Source organism: Phocoena sinus, chromosome X, assembly GCF_008692025.1.
Source record: "Phocoena sinus isolate mPhoSin1 chromosome X, mPhoSin1.pri, whole genome shotgun sequence".
Taxonomy (NCBI): Eukaryota; Metazoa; Chordata; class Mammalia; order Artiodactyla; family Phocoenidae; genus Phocoena; species Phocoena sinus.
The window spans coordinates 61,127,552-61,147,884 of NC_045784.1; the positions used below are offsets into that span (position 1 = coordinate 61,127,552).

At 42.5% G+C, this 20,333-nt stretch overlaps 2 protein-coding genes across 6 annotated transcripts in view; both read left to right on the forward strand.

The window, feature by feature from the left end:
* Positions 1-1,068: 1,068 nt before the first annotated feature.
* Positions 1,069-15,121, forward strand: NONO (non-POU domain containing octamer binding). 4 transcript variants are annotated; one of them, XM_032619321.1, is made up of 12 exons: positions 1,140-1,197; positions 2,030-2,086; positions 6,994-7,153; positions 8,291-8,484; positions 9,746-10,047; positions 10,942-11,037; positions 11,233-11,429; positions 11,773-11,857; positions 12,287-12,389; positions 12,972-13,011; positions 13,240-13,349; positions 14,084-14,728. In XM_032619321.1, exons 3-12 carry the CDS (start codon positions 7,003-7,005, stop codon positions 14,216-14,218), a joined length of 1,413 nt encoding a protein of 470 aa, XP_032475212.1. In that variant the 5' UTR covers positions 1,140-1,197; positions 2,030-2,086; positions 6,994-7,002; the 3' UTR covers positions 14,219-14,728. The 4 variants fall into 4 exon arrangements, with proteins under 4 accessions (XP_032475213.1, XP_032475212.1, XP_032475211.1 ...); XM_032619318.1 differs by lacking the exon at positions 1,140-1,197 and adding an exon at positions 1,235-1,347 and having other exon boundaries at positions 14,084-15,121; XM_032619322.1 differs by lacking the exon at positions 2,030-2,086 and having other exon boundaries at positions 1,069-1,197.
* A 572-nt stretch (positions 15,122-15,693) lies between these two features.
* The window catches only part of ITGB1BP2 (integrin subunit beta 1 binding protein 2), a 32,977-nt gene continuing 28,337 nt past the window's right edge, over positions 15,694-20,333 (forward strand). The window contains exons 1-11 of one of the 2 annotated variants that reach the window (XM_032619778.1): positions 15,694-15,819; positions 16,076-16,125; positions 16,215-16,271; positions 16,349-16,494; positions 17,362-17,456; positions 17,563-17,621; positions 17,762-17,832; positions 17,952-18,051; positions 18,322-18,435; positions 18,688-18,750; positions 19,114-19,518. In XM_032619778.1, the coding sequence (XP_032475669.1) occupies positions 15,756-15,819; positions 16,076-16,125; positions 16,215-16,271; positions 16,349-16,494; positions 17,362-17,456; positions 17,563-17,621; positions 17,762-17,832; positions 17,952-18,051; positions 18,322-18,435; positions 18,688-18,750; positions 19,114-19,341 (1,047 nt within the window). In that variant the 5' untranslated portion in view covers positions 15,694-15,755 and the 3' untranslated portion in view covers positions 19,342-19,518. Of the gene's footprint in view, positions 15,820-16,075; positions 16,126-16,214; positions 16,272-16,348; positions 16,495-17,361; positions 17,457-17,562; positions 17,622-17,761; positions 17,833-17,951; positions 18,052-18,321; positions 18,436-18,687; positions 18,751-19,113; positions 19,519-20,333 lie in introns of those variants that run through there. The other variant, XM_032619779.1, reaches the window with a different exon arrangement.

Genomic DNA, 20,333 nt, shown 5'->3' on the forward strand with positions numbered 1-20,333 from the left:
TTCTCAAAAATAACAATTCCATTGGTCTAGATATGTCCAATATGGTAGCCACTAGCCATATGTGACTACTTAATTTTAGCTAATTAAAATGAAATGGAATTAACAATTCAGTTCCTCACTTGCACTCATCATATTTCAAGCCCTCAATGGCCACATATGGCCGGTAGCTACTGTACTGAACAGAGAAGATATAGAGCATTTCTGTCATTGCAGAAGGTTCTAGACAGGCTCTAGATCACTGTGTCCCCACATAAGGTGGAGCCAGTTGGAACACCCTGAAACCTTGAGTGTGAATTAGTTAATTAGTGGGAATTAACTACAAACACCTATCACTTGAGTGTTGTAGCCCTTGATTAACCACAGGGCTAGTTAGGCGTTACTGAAAAATGAAGGTGATTACCTAATTGACATCCTTTGGAATATAGAATCAGTCTGATCTGGAGGCCTACAATGTATCCATGGCAATGATGACACCTGTTGAGTCTCTCTGTAAATCATGAGAATAGTGATGTTTGGACTGCTGGGTTCCCTGGTTACCATGGAAATGAGGGTACTGGTTACAGTTCTTTGTAATCACACAGAGACTAAAGTATCGATCCCCCCTCCCCCATCCCTTTCTATAACCATAGCCATAGTGATGACTATTTCAGCTGGGCTTTAGGAGTAAACCCGGCAGCAGGAGAAGCAACTAGAAAATCAGATTAAGTAAGGAGTGTCAGAGTGCAAGCCCTAATGAGGAAGTGTGAAAAAAGAAACATGGCGGGGCATTTTTTCAGTAGGAAAAGTCTAGATCTACTACACTGAATACAATGACATTGTTACTCTAGCTTCTTGTACAGGCGCAGTGCAGGAATTCTCAGAGCACGCCTACGCGCACATTTTCTCCTCTTCTGTTTCACTCTCTTTCCACTTTCCTCTCCCCCTTTTTTCCCCTCTCCTTTCCCCCTCCCATCACTTGGTCTTTCGGTCTTTCAGTCAGTCCGTTGATGCCTCTCCTTCCAACCCTTTATCCCCCTCCCCCCTTCCTTTTCCGCCTCTAGCGGACGCAACTTGCGCATGCGCACTCGGTACAAAGCCTCGCTCTTTGTCCCCAACTGTCGTTCACACGAACTCAAGTCTTTCGCATTCGGTAGCCAATAAGATCGAAGAAATCGTGGAAAACCGATTCCGCCTCTGGAGATAAACGTTGATTGGCAGGTAAGATAACCAATAGAGAACGCCACTTTGTAGCCCTTGGGAGCCACAGAGCTCCGTCGTCTGGTTTCCGGCGGTCGCGCGCTCTTTTCTCGGGACGGTGGAGGCCGTGTAGCGTCGCCTTTACTCTGAGGAGAAAACAGTCGGTAGAGGGTGAGTTTGGGGACGACTTAGTTCTTGTTCGAGAGGGGAGTAGGATTTTTCGCGACAGTCGGTGAAGATAGAGGCGAGAGCGAGGCTGGGTTTGGAGGGAGTTGGGCCGTTCGTTCCGAGGCCCCTTGAGGCCTTGTCCCCGCCGCCACACGGCCTCTTCAGCCCACCCGCGGAGGCCCATCGCTCTCCCCTCGCCTCGCCTTCGGCTTTAACCTGGTTCCCGTTTCCCTTCCCGCCTCTTTTCTTTGTGCGACACATCTTGGAATCTGAGCCCTGTCAGTAAGTTCCCCGGCTGTTGAGCCGACCTGGGCCTGAGGGTGTGGGGTCTATTATCCGAGAGCCCTGAAGTCGCGGCTGCAGGAGGAGGCGCTTTGTCGGGTGCTCCTCCTCTCGACCTCTTGAGGCCATTAATTCCGGAGGAGAAAGCGCCCCCCCTCCCAGCGATATTTTTTTGTAGAAACTCTTAGCTGGGAAGTTCATCTGCTAGTCCAGACCTCGCCGCTTTCCTAGGCAGGTTTCTGGAGGCTTTTTTTTTTTTTTTTGGTCTTGTTGCCTAGCTACTCGACCCATCTATGACATCACTTTTTAAAATGAAAATGAATGTTATGGATTTTCTATCGGGTATTTTACATTTGGAAAAATTATTGTCGTAAGTTGATGCTTTTCTTTGTGTTCTTAACAGAGAAGTCGAGGTTAGAGAGGACTGGGAGGCACTTTGCTATCTTCGGTGGAAGTTGAGGTAGGTGTAGGGGGTAGAGTTGCCAGATGAAATACAGGACACCCCGTTAGATTTGAATTTCACGTAGGCAACAGATTATTTTTTAGTATACGTTGCATGGGACTTATACTAAAAATCATTCATTTTTTAACACCTGAAATTCAAATTTAACTGTAGTGTGTTTTTATTTGATACGTCTGGCAACTCTAATGGGAGGGTACTGGTTGCACTTACATTGTTTCTTTGTCCGACTTCTTATTACTAAAGGTCTTAAGAGACTCTTAGGAAAGGACCTTACCATGCCAGTGCCTCCTACAGCTTTCAGGCTGGTCCACATCCAGGCAGCCATCTCCGTCTGGTAGACTTTTACTAGATTTACCCCCACAGTTTCCACTTAAAAAGTTGATCCTTTTCCTGAAAATTAAGGGGACATTTATTTAGATTTCAGATATATGTGATGTAGTGTTTGGTCTGTACCTGAACAACATTTGTGCAGTTGTGTTGCAAATAGCACCAGTTTTTCTAACATAAATATGTGTTTTCTCTCAAGAAAGTCCATCAGGGTTAGACTTAAGGGCAGATAAGTAGACAGAAATCCTTAGTAATGATCTTTATGCTTTGTTCTTTTCTCAGAGGCCCATGGTTAGGGGGCAGTGAATTTATTACCAAGATACCTGCACATACTTACAAATTATATTGGTGGTCATCATCAGAAGTACATTATAGGGACAACACTTACTGACTACTTGCTACTTTGTGGGCACTGTTTTAGGTGATTTATACAATATTTAGTGTTCACCGTTGAATGCCTGCTTGGGAAATAAAAAACTGAAGGGAAAGATTATAAAGATTGGCAGTATGGAGACATTTATTCAACACAAAAAGGTAGGCAGTTTGGTTGTAAAAATATTTTTGCTAGAATGCAGAAGAGCAGGGGAAGAATGTAATTGATGACATTTGTCTAACTGGAGTACCCACCATATGTAGAAATAAGGGTAGTGGTTGCCAGCAGGAACAAGTAACCTCATTTAGTCAAAATAACCAGCCCTGTGAGATAGATGTTACAGGTGAAGAAACTGAGGCTCAGAAGTTAAGTGACATTTTAGTAAGTTTTTTGGATTCTGAACTCTAAAATCAAGGTGAGCTTGATTACACAGTTTGTAGCATAGGGATGAGTATGAGCTTTAGAGTTCAACAGACCTGAGTTCTACTCCATGCTCCATCACATTTTTGTGTGACCTTGGATGTGCATCAGTTTTCTTATTCAGAAGAATGATAGTTATGAGCATTAAATGAGATAATACGGACTTAGCACAGTGCCTGACATATAGTGGTCAATAAATATCTGGTATTATCATCTTAACTACCAGGCTACACTTTCTAAAACCAAAAATAACCTCCCTTGAAGTAATTCTAAATGGTTTAGGACATCCCAGTGCTCAAGATCATTTCTACTAAGTTGTAAAATGGCTTTTTTTGAAATGGAGTGGTGAGGTGTGGTTAGGATGTAAATATAGTTTTTAATATTTCAGTTTTGAGTGGATCGCTATAAGGATTTCTGTTAACATATACATTGTGAGTTCCTGAATGGGATGCAGGGTATTGAGGCTGGGGCCACTGACTCTTATATTAAAGGCTGGAGGAAAAAAAAAGAGGCTCCTTGGATTCTAGCCAGAGGTAAGAACTAGTTGGAGAAATGGCTGTGGATAATTCAAGTTTCTGCTGTAGGTCACTTTGGGGTCAGGGGAATGGAGGTGTTTGATTCATGGGATTCAAATAGGAAAAGATCTGGTTCTAATGCCCACTTACCTATCCTCACCTGTAGCTGGAGTAGACTTTAAATTTTGTGTTTTAATTTCCTACTTTTATATCTTGTTTTTAAAAACATTTTTTAAGGTATCCCATTTGCTGTGAAACTGGTACACTTATTCATGGTGCTTAAAGTTGTTACACTATGTGGCAAGAGTCACAAAGGCATTTAATTATTCTATTTTTAAGAATTTATCCTAAGGAAATAAACAGAAAGCTATAAGCAAGAAGGTATTTATTTCAGCATTGTAATAGGAAAAAGCTGAAAACAGCCTAAATGTCTCATAGGGAGTAGTTTAGTAAATTAGTGTACATCCAATTGGACTTTATGTAGCCATTAACAAGTATAATTAAGTTGACACTATAGAAATGGGGAAAGGGTGAATATACAACAATGCATTTATGATTGCAGTTTTGAAATGATAGTGTATGTCTTGAAGGTAAATAAGCAAAAATGGAAATTGTGGGAGGAATATTTAGTCATGGAGGTGCCCCAAGATTTAGCTGTGAGCATTGTTTATAATGGTGAAAAGTTAGAAACAGCCCAAGTGTCCCAACACAATAGGGGCTTGGTTGACAGCTGAATACTTTGTCTGCTAACAGTAAATGTAGAAGATTTAGTGACATGGAATATACCATTTAGAATACATACAAATGTATAAATCAGTGACTGAAAGGGTATACCAAAATGTTAACAGTGACTTTTGTAGTGGTGGGTCTTTGGGGTTCTCTTTATTTTTATTTCTACGTTTTCTATGTTAAAGATGTATTTTGTACCTTATTAATGAGAAACAAAAGATTGATGAAATGATACAAATGAGAATTCAAGTCTTGGCTTGAATGTCAGGTTTATAGTGAGGCTAACCTCACAGGTCTATTTAAAATTGCAATCTTCCCCCTTCCACTCCCTGTCCATTTTTTCCCTCCCTCCACCCCCTTTTCTTTATTTTCCCCTACACTTAACCTCTTCTTAAGTACTGTGTAATTTAATTATTATATATATTGTTTTCTCTCACTGGAAGGCTATCACTGCTGAAGGCAAGAATCTGCTTTGTTCATTGAGGCATCCCAAGCACCTAGAATAGTGCCTAGCAAATAGTAAGCATTCAGTGAATATTTGTTGAATGAATTAGTTTAAAAAATTAGTAAAAAAATTATCAGTTTACAAGCAGGACAGATTTCATTTTTGCCCACCTTCTGTTTCTTATCTACATTCATGCATTTAAAAAAACACTTCCCCTCTTAAAGCATCAAACATTTTTCATGTTTACATGGTCTTTATAATTTTTAATGCCATGTAACATTCCGTTGTATAGATGTACCACAATTTATTAAAAACACTGCCTCTAATTTTGGGTACCTAAGTCATTTTTATCATTTTTGTTACCAGAAAGCCCATAACAGTGAGTATTTCTTGGATGTAGTTTTAAATTTTAAAATGATATTCTTAGGATAAATTACTGGAAGTAGAATTCCTGAGTTAAAAGAATAGGAACATCTTGATAGCTCTTGTTATCTATTGTCTTATGAAACAACTTTTGGATACAGAACTTAATTGCATTGATGTTTTCAGTTTTGGTGGGATATGATATAAAATGTATTAGAAAGTTTTTATACACATAGAAGTATTCTTATATACCCATAATCCAAAATCAACAGTTATTAAGCCTTTGTCACATTTTTTTTGTCTGAGGAATATAATTTATTTTAAAGGAATCATGATGTTAATAATAGAGTATTCAGGGAAAAGGTCCTTTTCTGCATCTTTCCTTCAGTTAAATCTGACTGGAGGGTCCTGTGTTGAGGGGAAAAGATTCAGGATTGATTTTGCCCTTTAATTTACTGGAGAACTGCCTTTGGATGAGGAAGATGGTCCTCACTTTGGTAACCTGATCCATTAGGAAATTTCCATTTTAAAACCATCAACTTTTGTATTCAGTCTGGATTATACCAGGAGTTTTCATTTAATCTTACGCTGCTTTTTTTTTTTGGCCACACCTGTGTGGCTTATGGGATCTCAGTTCTCCAGCCAGGGATTTAACTCAGGCTACAGTAGTGAAAGCCCAGAATCCTAACCATTAGGCCACCAGGGAACTCCCTTATGTTGATTTTTAAATGACAGAATTTAAGATTTTATGATTGTATAATTTTGTATTTGCTGCTTTTATTGCTTTGGTAGTCGTTTATTTTTCCATTGTGATTAATAGCAGTATTTACCAAGTGTTTACTATATGCCAGTACAGAACTAGTGTTTTCACATACTCATTAATCTTTATAGCTACTTTGAGAGGTAGGTATTTTTATTATTCCCTTTATAACAACTTAAGAAACTGGTGCAGAAGTAATTTACTAAGTAGTACATGGCTAGTAAGTAAGTATTAGGACCATGCTTCAAATCTAAGTATATCTAACTCCACAGCCCATACTTTTCCTGCTGTTCATTCCATAGTATCTACTGTAGGCTAGGACTGCAAGGTACCAGAGAAGAACAAGACTTATTATTAGTCCTTGTGATAACTAGAATCTGTTTTAGTCATTGCGTTTTTTGTTTGTTTTTTTTTTTTTGTTTGTTTGTTTTTTTTGTGTGTGTGTTACGCGGGCCTCTCACTGCCGTGGCCTCTCCCGTTGCGGAGCACAGGCTCCCGACGCGCAGGCCCAGCGGCCATGGCCCACGGGCCCAGCCGCTCCGCGGCACGTGGGATCTTCCCAGACCGGGGCACGAACCCACGCCCTCTGCATCGGCAGGCGGACTCCCAACCACTGCGCCACCAGGGAAGCCCAGTCATTGCGTTTTAAAGTGTGCTTTAATATTATGATAAGGCCAATTTTTAGGGAGTAGATTCTTTTGGGAAAGTAGTTTCCTATTAATCCACATAGTTACTGAACTGGAAGTTTCCTCAAGTCATTCTAGTGCAGGCTGTTCTTATCTAGTACTTGTCTAGTTTCTATGTACAACATAACTGCTAGTGCTGGTGGTTTTTAGATTTTTGAATTGTACTCCTTTGCCATACTTGTTAAAAATAATACCAAAGGTGATTAATGACATACAAGTCATCAGGAAGATGGCTGATTGTGCTCTTAGCACTGAATGTATTTGACCTTCTACCGTTTCTTTTTAGGGTGCAAAAATGCAGAGCAATAAAACTTTTAACTTGGAGAAACAAAACCACACTCCAAGGAAACATCATCAGCATCACCATCAGCAGCACCACCAGCAGCAACAGCAGCAGCCACCACCTCCACCAATACCTGCAAATGGGCAACAAGCCAGCAGCCAAAGTGAGTACATGCTAGGTAGTGGGGTAGAAATAGGTCCCTTCTTGGGAATAGTTTCTTGATTTTCAGATTAGATTCTTGGGATTATAAAGTAATGGGCCTTTGTAGCACACCTTTGTTGTTCTTTTCTCTATTTACCTCTTAATACTTAGGATAGAAAAAGGCTGATTCTCTGAAATAAGGAGCAGACATGTAGGATAGCAGTTGAGTACAGGTTGCTTTGCTGCATTGGCACATTCTGTTGCTAAACAGATGGCTGCATGCTTTACCTCAGAGCTTGGTTCTTAGAGGTAATCATCAGATGACTAGTACATAGAGAAAATATAGAAAAGGTCTTTAAGACTTAATGGAGAAGAAATCTGGTATTAAGTATTATATTTTTATCTTGGGGCCTGTGCCACCCCATTTTTTAAAAAAATTATTTATTTATTTATTTGATTGCACCGGGTCTTAGTTGCAGCAGGCAGGCTTCCCAGTTGTGGCATGCGAACTCCCAGCCTTGGCATGCATGTAGGATCTAGTTCCCTGACCAGGGATCAAACCTGAGCCCCCTGCATTGGGAGCCCGGAGTCCTGTACACTGTGCCACCAGGGAAGTCTCTGTGCCACCCCATTTTTAATCAGAGTAAAAGGTCTTTAAAGGTATGTTTCCATCCATTCAGCAAATTTTGAGCACCTGTTGTGTGCCTCTAAGACTACAACCAACCTCAACCCTCTTTTATTTCCAGAGATTCCTACAAAGAATACTCTTCCCTAACTCATTCTTTTCATTCCATTACCCCAAGCCTGAAAGAATGGGAACTGTTAAGGTTATGAAGATTAGTGAGGGATTGGGAAATGGAACAATTATGTTTTAAATGTAAAAATCTGATCCCTTCTGATCTAGGGCTCCTTGACTTGCTTAATTTTCTCTTTCTGTCTCTGAGTTAGTCCGGGGTGGCTCCTGGCCCATAGTAGAGTTGTTGAGAAGTCTCCCCAGATCTCTGCCTACTGCTTTCACATTCTAAGGTGCAATTTACCGATAAGTGGTTAGTGGATAGATTCCATTGGGAAATGGTGTTTGACTTCTCTACAGCAATTATATTGCCCATCTAGCGGCAGTTGTAACTCTTTGAGAATGTGACTGTGTGTCTTCTCTCAGATGAAGGCTTGACTATTGACCTGAAGAATTTTAGGAAACCAGGAGAGAAGACCTTCACCCAGCGTAGCCGGCTCTTTGTGGGCAATCTTCCTCCTGACATCACTGAGGAGGAAATGAGGAAACTATTTGAGAAATATGGGAAGGCAGGCGAAGTCTTCATTCATAAGGACAAGGGCTTTGGCTTTATCCGCTTGGTGAGCAACTGGGCTTTTAGAGCGTGTGCTCTAAAAGGTGGGGAAGCTGGGCAATGATGGATATGGAAAGTTAGGCAGTAGAAATAATTCTCAGATGATATTAAAAGCTTATAGTTATAGTTGGTGGAACAGGACAAAAATGCAGATTTTATTTTAATTTTTCCTCATAGGTTTTTGTTTTGTTTCAAGGACAACATAGGTTTATTTACCTAGGACTCTGGGGATAAAGTATGCCCTTTGGAACTTCTTTTGTTTTAATTCGGAAATTTTAAACATACAGAAGTGGAGCGAATAGTATAATGAACTTGCATGTACTCGTTACCCAGCTTCAGTAACTATCAACTCATAGTTAATTTTGTTTTATCTCTACCCTTCTATTTACTGCTCCCCACAAATATTTTAATAAATTAGACTTTTTTCCCAAAAAAATGAAAAAAGGTTTTTATTTTAGTAATGATCAAGGTTTATATAATTTATTTCCAAAGCCCTTACACATATGTTATCTCACTTAAGGTTCGTCAAAACGTTGAGGGAACAGTTTTATTTGTATCTATTTAAAAAAAAATTTTAAGTGTAGATCTTCTAAAAAATCTGATTTGATTTAGGAAATTTGTTTAAGTGCATGGGGGAAACGTTTCTGGGCATTATCTAGCTCCATAAATGAGGGACATAATGTGCTAGCAAGATCACTGGATGTTACGGTCAGAACTAGTCTTCATTCCAGATCTACCACTAACTATATAGGCAAGTCATTTTTTCTAGGGCTCAGCTTCCTCTTCAGTAATGTGGAGGGTCCCATCAAGGTCTGTGGTTCTAAAGAGGCCTCTTGTAGGGCGTAGTGATTCTGGTTAAACTTGTATGTAGCTAGCAAAAATTAAAATAATTCTGGCTGCTGTATTTTAAGGGTAGGCTTTATGATGGTCATTCTTGTCCAGATGATCTGTTAACACTTCAGAGAATAGCCTATGATACCAGTGACCATGTAAGTGGTATTAACTCTAGAATTTTCAGTTGATATATTGCAAGGCCACCAGAGAAATTAGGCTAACCAAAGAGTTATCTGAAACACCTGACTCCATTCTTCCAGTTCTATCCATGTTTCTTTGTATGCTTGTTGCCAAGGGTTTTTTGTTTTTTTTTTTTTTTTTTTTTTTTTTTGGGTTTTTTTTGGAGACATTGAGCTATTCTTCTTGAGGCTCTTGATGGCTGTGTAGGTGATCTTTGTCCAACTGAGTTATTCTGACTTTCCTCTGCTTCCTAGGAAACACGAACCCTAGCAGAGATTGCCAAAGTGGAACTGGACAACATGCCGCTCCGTGGAAAGCAGCTGCGTGTGCGCTTTGCCTGCCATAGTGCATCCCTTACAGTCCGAAACCTTCCTCAGTATGTGTCCAATGAACTGCTGGAGGAAGCCTTTTCTGTGTTCGGCCAGGTGGAGAGGGCTGTAGTCATTGTGGATGATCGAGGAAGGCCCTCAGGAAAAGGCATTGTTGAATTCTCAGGGAAGCCAGCGGCTCGGAAAGCTCTGGACAGATGCAGTGAAGGCTCCTTCCTGCTAACCACGTGAGTGAGGGGTCATTTTCAGAAACATACCTTAAATGCTACTTCCTTCTGTGGTCTGGGGAGCTAGCCTTTAAGAACCATGTTCCTGTGTTCATTTAAAGACTTTTGATATAATTCAGCTCTAGTAGAGTTTTCAGTGTACTCTTAAATTAATGGAAATGGTATGAGGATTAAAAAATAAACCTTTGCAGTCTTTCAGTAGGTTGTCATTTAATCAGTGTTAAGTCTCCCCTTATGGTGAAGTTTTAGAACTCTAAAAAGTTGTTTTGTGCATGTAGCATCTCTTTTAGTATTTACCCCAAGTCGTTACCTTGAGTTCTGTAGATACCATATATAAAGGCTGCACTTGGAACGTCCCTGATGGCCCAGTGGTTAAGAATCTGCCTGGCAATACAGGGGACATGGGTTTGATCCCTGGTCCGGGAAGATCCCACGTGCCACGGAGCAACTAAGCCCATGCGCCACAATACTGAGCCCACACACCACAACGACTGAAGCCCGTGTGCCTAGAGCCAGTGCTCTTCAACAAGAGAAGCCACCATGATGAGAAGCCCCCACACCACAACGAAGAGTAGCCCCTGCTCACCGCAACTAGAGAAAGCCTATACGCAGCAGCAAAGACCCAATGCAGCCAAAAAAAATAAATAAAATTTAAAAATAAATAAATAAAGGCTGCACTTAAGTCCTCCACCTACTTAAAGACTGTATTCAGAGATCTGAAACGTGACTGTATCCTGTCAACCCCAGATTCCACATAATGCCATTAAAAGGGCGTGGTTACTTACGACTGGGTATAAAAACCCCTTCAGAAGTATGTTTAATTGTCCAGTCCTGACCCCTAACTAGTTCACTGTGCCGGTATAATTTGATTAACACTGAGCGTCTCTCTCCCAGATTTCCTCGACCTGTGACTGTGGAGCCCATGGACCAGTTAGATGATGAAGAGGGACTCCCAGAGAAGCTGGTTATAAAGAACCAGCAATTTCACAAGTATGTGGTCCTGATAGATTCCCTGTTAGGTGTTTGCCTGTTCTTAAGGAAGCTTGTAAAGAGATGTGTAAAAGAGGCACATCTTTGCTGTATGTGTTCACTGGCAGCCATCGTCTTGGCCCTCGGGAGGAATGTAGTGTTTCGTTGGGAAAATCTTGGACAAAAGTTTTAGTAACCTAGGAACCTTGTGTATAGGGAGCGAGAGCAGCCACCCAGATTTGCACAGCCTGGCTCCTTTGAGTATGAGTATGCCATGCGCTGGAAGGCACTTATTGAGATGGAGAAGCAGCAGCAGGACCAAGTGGACCGAAACATTAAGGAAGCTCGTGAGAAGCTGGAGATGGAGATGGAGGCTGCTCGCCATGAGCACCAGGTCATGCTAATGAGGCAGGGTGAGTATCGGCCTGTAAGTCTTATAACTAGAAGAAGGACAGAGTAACTTTTTTCAGGAGTTTCTTTATCAATCAGTAGAGAAAGGCCTAAACTTCAACTTTTATTCTCTGAAATATTTTGTTGATCTTGGTAGGCAAATGAGCTTGGAGATGTGGCAGAGGATACTGGATTCTGTGGAGAAGGAAATAATAGGTTTGATTTCATTTTTGGAATCTGGATACCTCGGATGGCCACTCAGGGATTAAATAGCCCCTTTGCTTTCTGGATCTATCTTTATGGAAAATTACTGGGCCTATATGAGGATCATGAAGAATACTCTCAATCAGTCTGTTGTTTTCATAGATTTGATGAGGCGTCAAGAAGAACTTAGGAGGATGGAAGAGCTGCACAACCAAGAAGTGCAAAAACGAAAGCAACTGGAGCTCAGGTAACTCTTTTCTCCAACCCTTTTTATCTGACAACTTTAAAATGTAATGTCTCTCTCCTGTTTCCTACCACCATGCTACCTCATGCATTTGTAAATATGTTGGCAAATATTTCCTGGCTGCTTCTCAAGTTCTCCCTTTAGATGGGAGATGTTTCAGGTACCCATGATTCTAGGAATTCCTGGGACTGCGCTAAAGAGGAAAGCAGCTGAGTGCTGGTCTTATGAGACTGGCTCCTTTGGGAAAGAACTTTTTTCCCTGAAGGACACATCTGGGTTGTTTTAGGGCTGGGCACATTTAACAGTGAGTTTCCTGGAGAGCTATGATAGTTTTCAGTAGGCTCTTGATCTCCTTGGCTGAGTCCCCTATTAAGATAATCTGTTCGAGTTTTGGAATGCCTCTGCTTAAATATATTGGTGACTTCTCTGTAGGCAGGAAGAGGAGCGCAGGCGCCGTGAGGAAGAGATGCGGCGGCAACAAGAAGAAATGATGCGACGACAGCAGGAAGGATTCAAGGGAACATTCCCTGATGCGGTATTATCTCCCATGTGCCCATGATATGAAAAACTCATCATGAATTGTCCATTAGGACTATTAAAACACACTAGGCTATGACCAATTTTTCCATTCTATGACACTCCTTATAGAAAGAAGCATTCATAGGAAGGAAAGGTAAGGTTTGAAGAGGAGCTCTTCTTGCCTCACAGGCAATTTAGGATGAAAAGCTGGGAGGCCATTGTATGCTGTTTAAACTCAGTGACTGCAGGATCAGATAGACCCAGTCCTGTAGCAGCCTTGACTGGTCTTCTGATGTCCTTGGCAGTTGTACAGGTTGGAGCCCTAGAAGAAATCAGCTATGTCTCTCCTTTTCTTTCCTCTTTCCTTCTGTTCCTAATAGGAAACTCTGACTTGTGTCCTAGTAGCTCTAATCTTGAATTCATTGTACAGCTGTAATGAGTTCAAGGAGCTGTTGTTGATGTTCTTCCTCAGCTTGGTCTCAGTGCACTTAGGATGTGTTATCACTGTCTACTTCCCTTAGTATGTGGGCCTCAGTGGATTGTGGTAGAATGAATGCAGTGCTGTCGTGGACTGTCTTGAGTATTTTTTGTTTTTCAGAGAGAGCAGGAGATACGAATGGGCCAGATGGCTATGGGAGGTAAGGACTTAAGGGGTTAATGGCTCTGATTTCCTTTTTTGTCTCGTCTCTGGTAAACTAGGTAGCTTCTCCTACCTAGTCCAAATTTAAGAGGCTTGACATTTCTGGGAGCATCATTTTGGTGGGAGGGTAACATGTCTTAGCCCAGAGATCTTGAATTATTTCCTTCGGCATAGAAAAAGACTGACAATCTCTGTCTCCTATACTGATCACACTGCTCTGCTTTAGGTGCTATGGGCATAAACAACAGAGGCGCTATGCCCCCTGCTCCTGTGCCAGCTGGTACCCCAGCTCCTCCAGGACCTGCCACTATGATGCCAGATGGAACCTTGGGATTGGTAATAAACTGCAGGGCCTTATAGTAACTCTAAATGGTAATAGGAGGAGGAAAGACTTTGCCTTCGTGATCCCTGGGCCTGCCACAATTTTGCTACAGATAACAGTTTTTAGGATCACTGTTATCCATAAAATATTACCTCAGGATCTTTGTTTGGAGTCTTGTGCAAACCCAGTCTCAAACTATATTTTACCCAGGAGTTAAGCAAATAACTCTCTGACTGGGTAGTCTTGATTGACTGTTTAGTTGCTACCCTGGGTGAACAGGTTCTTCTTTGGAGGGAAGGCAACGAAGGCTAGGCATTATCACATAAAATAGATGTGAGTCCAAAAGCTTTATGGCTCATACAATCCTGAGGTGGTTTTAGTTCTACTGTCAAAATGTTTCAGTTAGATAGGCTTAAGGTTGCTGAAGGGTGATGACCTGCCCTCGTCCATATACCTGGTTCAGGAAAAAGGACTTGGCTAGCACTTATCCAGCCTAGGAATTTAGTATGTAATATTGCTTAGCATGTAGAAATACAAATAAAAAGTTAAAGGTAGGATGGTTGGGTAGGACTGTATTTCAGGCTACTTTCCTTTTAGGGATAGCCACTAGAGTTCTAAACAGGCTTGGTCAACCCTACCATCAGGAGCCTTGAATAGTTGGGTGGAAATGGCCTCCGGGGAGGGACTACAGATGGGTGGGAAGCTAGGGCATAGGTTCTATTATAACATTGCTCTCTTTCTCTTGAAGACCCCACCAACAACTGAACGCTTTGGCCAAGCTGCTACAATGGAAGGAATTGGGGCAATTGGTGGAACCCCTCCTGCATTCAACCGTGCAGCTCCTGGAGCTGAATTTGCTCCAAACAAACGTCGCCGATACTAATAAAATTGCAGTGTCTAGTTTCCCAAAACCCTTAAAAGAAGGACCCTTTTTGGACTAGTTGAATTCTACCCTGGAAAAGTGTACTAGGTGAATTCTACCCTGGAAAAGTGTTAGGGATTCCTCCCGATAGTTAGGTCTTCCCTGCCTGTAGTACTCTAGGGAGTATGCTGGAGGCAGAGGGTAAGGGAGGGGCGATATTTAACAAATCAGTTCTGTGTGGTATATCCTTTAACTAACCAGTTCTGTGTGGTGCATTCCTAAAGTTTCATGTGATTGTTGAGAGCCTGAGGGCCGCGGAGCCATGACAAAATGGATCCAGTTAGGGCCATTAATCTTAATCATTCCACTCTTTGTCCACCCTGTTCTATTTGCTTTCTTGTCCTTACACCCCCCATCCCAGAGACATTGCCACATATACCACAAAAACCAAACATCCCCCAATGACCTTGGCCCCATTGCTCCATTCACTCCCAGGTGGGAATTCAGGCAGATGTCCACAGAGGTCACAGGCAACATACATACGGTTCTGTTATATCCCATATATTATGCCTTTGTGTCCTAAGGAAGACATTTTCTCTTAGAGATTTTCATTTAGTGTATCTTTAAAAAAACTGTTGTGTTAAACTTGCCTCCATCTTTTTCTTGGGTAAGGACAACTCAGAAATGGCCCTTTTGTGTCTATGATATTGCTGTTCACAGCTTTTCTTGATAGGCCTAGTACAATCTTGAGAATAGGGTTGCTGTATGCTGAAGGTCAGGCAGTAGCTCTTAGCTTTGCCTATCTTAGGTAGTTATGCTGTGCATTTTTTATTGGTGTACCATGATTGATTTGTCCCTGATACCTTTGGAGTTTTTCTGAGAAATGCAACATCAACTTATTAAAATACATTTTAAGCCTTTTAATTTTCTGTGCTGTTTTTGAAGGGGCAAGGAGGGAGGGGAGTTCTGCCTCAGATGAGCACAAGGCTATAAGAATAATCCTTTATGACCTTTTGCTTAAAGTATTAATCATCCATCTAGGCAAACATGGGGAGGTTGGATGCATGCTATGACTGAAGTGGTTGACAAAGATCCGGGGCTATTGGTGGTACACAGAAGTAATAAGGATGGGAGGAAAGCTGCTGCTCTGAAAGGGAGAAAATGGGCTGGAGGAATTGGGACACCTTCAAGCTGGGAGGGGGCTCAAAATCGGTATTCATTTCTGAGCAGCTGCTGGTATGTCAGAGGCTTGGAATTGGCATGGTAAATCTAAAACCGTCTCAGCAGTGGTTAGCTGACCTCACCCAAGTTCCAAGCCCTACTCTGCTTGATCCTTTTTTCTTGAGCCTCAGAGCTAAAATGTTCCTGAGCTCTTTCCTATTGGCTGGGCAGACCAATTGAAGTTCCCTTGCCCATGTTAGGAGGTGTACGCCTCCTGAACTAAAGATAGAAACAGCTGGCCCTTCCAGGCAGCTAAAAGCCTCCAGACTAAGAGGTGTTCCCCACTCGGCAGCCAGACTCCTTGAAACACCCTTTCAATAATTCTACCAACGCCTCCATGTCTCTACTCTGCCGTAACAAAGGCTGTGGGCAGCACTTTGACCCCCAAACCAACCTTCCTGGTGAGTAATCCTGACCTTGCCAGGAGCTCTGTGAGTGCTGGGGGAGTTGTCAGCTGTGGGCAGTCTGTTAAAGGAAGAAAGAAAAGAAAAATTTAGTGTACCTGCCATAGTTAATTGGTCTGAGTGATTTTCAGTCTTTACTGATTTTTTTTACATCATATGGAAAGACTGTAAGCATATAAACCTGGAAAAAAGGTAAGAAGTGATGTTTGGTATAGTATCTTTCCTTCCTTGATCCTTCTACCGGTATCCACAGATTCCTGTTGCCATCACCCTGGGGTCCCAATCTTCCATGATGCACTTAAGGTAAGGAATAGGCAAGGGGGGATAGCAAGAGCATTTTGCACAAGAAATATAGCCAGGAATCTAAGCTGAGCTGGATCTCTTGTTATCAGGGTTGGTCCTGCTGCCGGAAGCGAACTGTAGATTTCTCTGAGTTCTTAAACATCAAGGTAAATTCTTTACTTCCTGGGATTCTGCCCCTAACAGAAGGATTCTATCCCTAATCCTCTCTCCTTATCTGTACTAGGGCTGTACTGTGGGACCACACTGTGCTGAGAAGCTCCCTGAGACCCCTCAACCTGAGGGCCCTGCCACAAGCAGTTCACTTCAGGAGCAAAAACCTCCGAATACGATTCCAAAGTCAGCAGAGACTTTGCGCCGGGAGAGGCCCAAGTAAAGAGGAGGAGGTCCCTGGGTTTTTCCTACATTAACGGAGCTTACTAGGGGTGATTAATGGGTCATTGAGGTTTGGGGACTAGTCACTAGAGATGTGAGGAGACCCAAGGGTCAAGGCTTGGTGCCTTAGGTGAAATTTGTGTCCGGAAATAATGTCCTTTGTGCTAAAGTGGCACAGGGTGATGGGATAGGTATTCTGTGGGGTTTTTTTGTTTTGTTTTTTTTTGAGTTTTTTTGGCCGCTCCGTCTGGCATGTGGGATCTTAGTTCCCTGACCAGGGATTGAACCCGTGCCCATGCAGTGGAAGCACAGTTAACCACTGGACCGCCAGGGAAGTCATGGGATAGGTATTTTGAATCAATAGAGTAGATAGCCTCTCGTGAATACATACTTAGTTATAATACAAGGGGGATTGTTGAGAATTCCTTTTTTTTTCTTTTTGGAAAAGAGCTTTAAAATAAGTTTTGCGTCAAGTAAAGGATGTGGTAGTATTGGCAGCCAGGAGACTGCAGAGAAGAATAAGTTAATTTTGTGGAAATAGTATGAGCAACAGAAGAAAGTCATATTAGGTCTACAACTAATTAGATGAAGAAGAAGAGGGAATGATGCAGTTCTGCAGAGAAATATGGTTGGATTTAGAGCAACTGAATAGATGGGCAAGAGGAGCCCTGGGGAATTCCCCAGGGTTCAAGGATTTGGCATGTCCACAGAGAAGAAAATTGGCAATGGGGTTGCTACCCATCTTCTCTAACCCTGCTCCACTTTCACCAGACTTCTTCAATTCCATTACCACTGGTGGGAAGGTTGGCGCTGTTGATCACGGTTAGTGGGTCAGGACTAAATCACCCCACCCATACTCCCTAGGTCAGAGTTGCCTCCAAAGCTGCTTCCGCTAAATATATCTCAAGCCCTGGGAATGGCACTGGAACAGAAGGAATTAGACCAAGAACCTGGAGCAGGTAAGTGGGTCTTTAGTAGGACAGGCTTCACAGGCAGGAATTTAGTGAAAGTGGCAGTTGGGTGGAGGAAATGAATAGGGTTCCTGACTCTGTTTCCTTTGCCCAGGACTTGACAGTAGTCTGATCCAGACTGGTGCCAGCTGCCAGAACCCAGGATGTGATGCTGTGAGTGAGTTTGTGGAGGACTCAAGCATGTGGTTGAGAGATGCCATGCCTGAGGGATGACTGGGTATAGATATGAGGCTGCATAGGGTACATTTTTAAGTGACCCAATTCTTTTCCTGATTCTCCTTTATCTGTCTTAGGTTTACCAAGGCCCGGAGAGTGATGCTACTCCATGTACCTACCACCCAGGAGCACCTCGATTCCATGAGGGGTGATGGAGGGGACTGGGTGGGCTGTGAGACAGGTTTCTCCCAATGTTGACCTTAAGATGGAAGTGGGGGCTTGTGGGGAGGGGAAAGGAGAGTCAGTTGAATTATATTCCTACCTCAGGATGAAATCTTGGAGTTGTTGTGGTATCCAGACCCTGGATTTTGGGGCATTCCTGGCACAGCCAGGGTGCAGAGTTGGTAGACATGACTGGGGGAAGCAGGTAAGTCCCGACTTTACTGAACTCTTGATTAGAACCCAATTCCAAAATAATTTCTTCTCCCTGTACCTCATGGCCAAGCTCTGTATCTTCTCCCTTTTGCATGGACCAAATAAGATTCTGCTCCTTATCCTTTACCAGCCCAGTGGTTTTGCAATATGAGGTAGTGTTAATCTTTCTGACACTCTCTGTCTCTTCTCCACATATACCATGAGAATGCCCCTTGGGTTAAGAGTTCATTCTTACCACCCACTTTTCACGTCGTCTTTTTAGCTGCCAGCGTCTTGCCGTCATGATTGGCACCAGACAGATTCCTTAGTAGTGGTGACTGTGTACGGCCAGATTCCACTTCCTGCGTTCAACTGGGTGAAGGCCAGTCAAACTGAGGTGAGGAACGTCTGATGCTGGATGGGAAGCCAGTGAATTGGGTGATATTATAATCTTACAGGCAGAGTCGTCGTAGGCAGTAAACATGTAGGCTCCATAGTCCTCTGAGAGGAAGGTAGAGCTGTTAGGTCAGGGAGATTTATCTGGCTGACCCGTGGATGTAGGGATTACACCACTGGCCTGCTTCTCTGTCGTAATTACTTGTTCTGACCTTCTGGGATTGTTACTACCCCTGTAATTCTTTTCTCTCAGCTTCATGTCCACATTGTCTTTGATGGTAACCGTGTGTTCCAAGCACAGATGAAGCTCTGGGGGGTAAGTGAAGATAAGGGGGCACAGGAGGGGGAGGCAGATGGGGTAAAAAGAAGGGCCAGGCTGGAATGAACAGAGGGTGTCTTGAGGGAAGGAGTTGTAGTGGGAAAGTGGAGGTTTTCTCTTCATTTGCTTTGATATTCTCTCTCTCTCCCTCTTCCTCCCTCTTTTTCTCCCTCTCCCCCCCGCCAACTCCCCTTTCTTTCCTCTTTCTCTCTCTCCCTTATTTATTTCTTCCCTATGTTTTTCCCCACCTTGCATTTTTTATTTTTCTCCCTGTCATTCATCACCATCCTACCCTGACTCCAATCCCTTTGATTTCCTCATTTTCTCTTCTGTGTTCCACTATCTTTCCCTCCTCCTCAGGTCATAAACGTGGAGCAGAGCTCTGTCTCCTTGATGCCATCTCGGGTTGAAATCTCCCTGGTCAAGGCTGACCCAGGATCCTGGGCCCAGCTGGAGCACCCCGATGCACTGGCTGAGAAGGCTAAGGCAGGGGTTGGGTTAGAGATGGATGAGGAAGAATCTGAGGATTCAGATGATGACCTGAGCTGGACAGAGGAGGAGGAAGAGGAGGAAGTGATGGGGGAGTAGTGACACCAGACAGTCAAGTGTCTAGATAGGACCTCAGTGACTCCCTTAGGATCTCAGAGACCAGGATATGGTTGGCCATGTGGTGTCATTGAGCAGCAGGAGGCAGAAGGAGGGGAGAACAAAAGTGTCCCAACCATTCTGTTTTTTTCCCTTAAATAAATCTTGTATTCTGCAGTTTCACATAGTGTCGTTCTCTCACCTCACTATCTAAGATTGTATTCGTTCCCTCCAACTTCCGTGTGTGTGCAACACACGTGTGTGAAAAAAGCACATGTAATCAATTCTTCACAACCACCAAGTATTTACTGAGTACTTACTATGTGCCCAGTTATATGTTAGGTGGTTTAGAGGTATCTGAGAAACAGAAGACTCATTCATTCCTCTCAGGAAAATTGTAGTCAGGCTGACAAGTCAAGGCTCTACATGAGATAATAATAAACATTATCAGGTAGTTTAACTGAGTGCTAAATTGTGCAGTACAGTTTTGAAAAGCTGTAGGAGTTGAGAGAATGGAGTGATTAATGTGGACTGTAGTAGAAAGGGAAAGCTCCATGGAAGAAGTACATTTTTTACAGCTTTAATTAGATACAATACACATCCCATACAATTTGCCCGTTCAAAGTGTAAAATTCAGGGTTTTTTTTTTAGTGTACTCAGAGTTGTACAACCAACCACAATCAATTTTACAATGTTTTCATCACTCCAAAAATAAACTCTGTACCCATTAGCAGTCACTCCCAGTGTCCCCCCCAAACTCATAGCCCTAGGCAACCACTTATCTACTTTCTGCCTCTGTAGATTTACCTATGCTGGATATTTCATATGAATGGAATCATACAATATGTGGTTGTTTGTGACAGGCTTCTTTCACTTAGGATAATGTTTTCAAGGTTCATCCATGTTATAGCATGTATCAGTACTTCATTCCTTTTAATGGCCAAATAATATTTCACTGTGTGGATATACCATTTGTGTTTATCTCTTCATCAGTT

Excerpts from the sequence above, each read along its gene's own strand:
- NONO (XM_032619322.1), top strand. The coding sequence starts at position 7,003 with ATGCAGAGCAATAAAACTTTTAACTTGGAGAAACAAAACCACACTCCA. Across the intron at positions 7,154-8,290 it reads GCAACAAGCCAGCAGCCAAA|ATGAAGGCTTGACTATTGAC; the intron begins GTGAGTACATGC and ends GTCTTCTCTCAG. Across the intron at positions 11,038-11,232 it reads AAGAACCAGCAATTTCACAA|GGAGCGAGAGCAGCCACCCA; the intron begins GTATGTGGTCCT and ends CCTTGTGTATAG.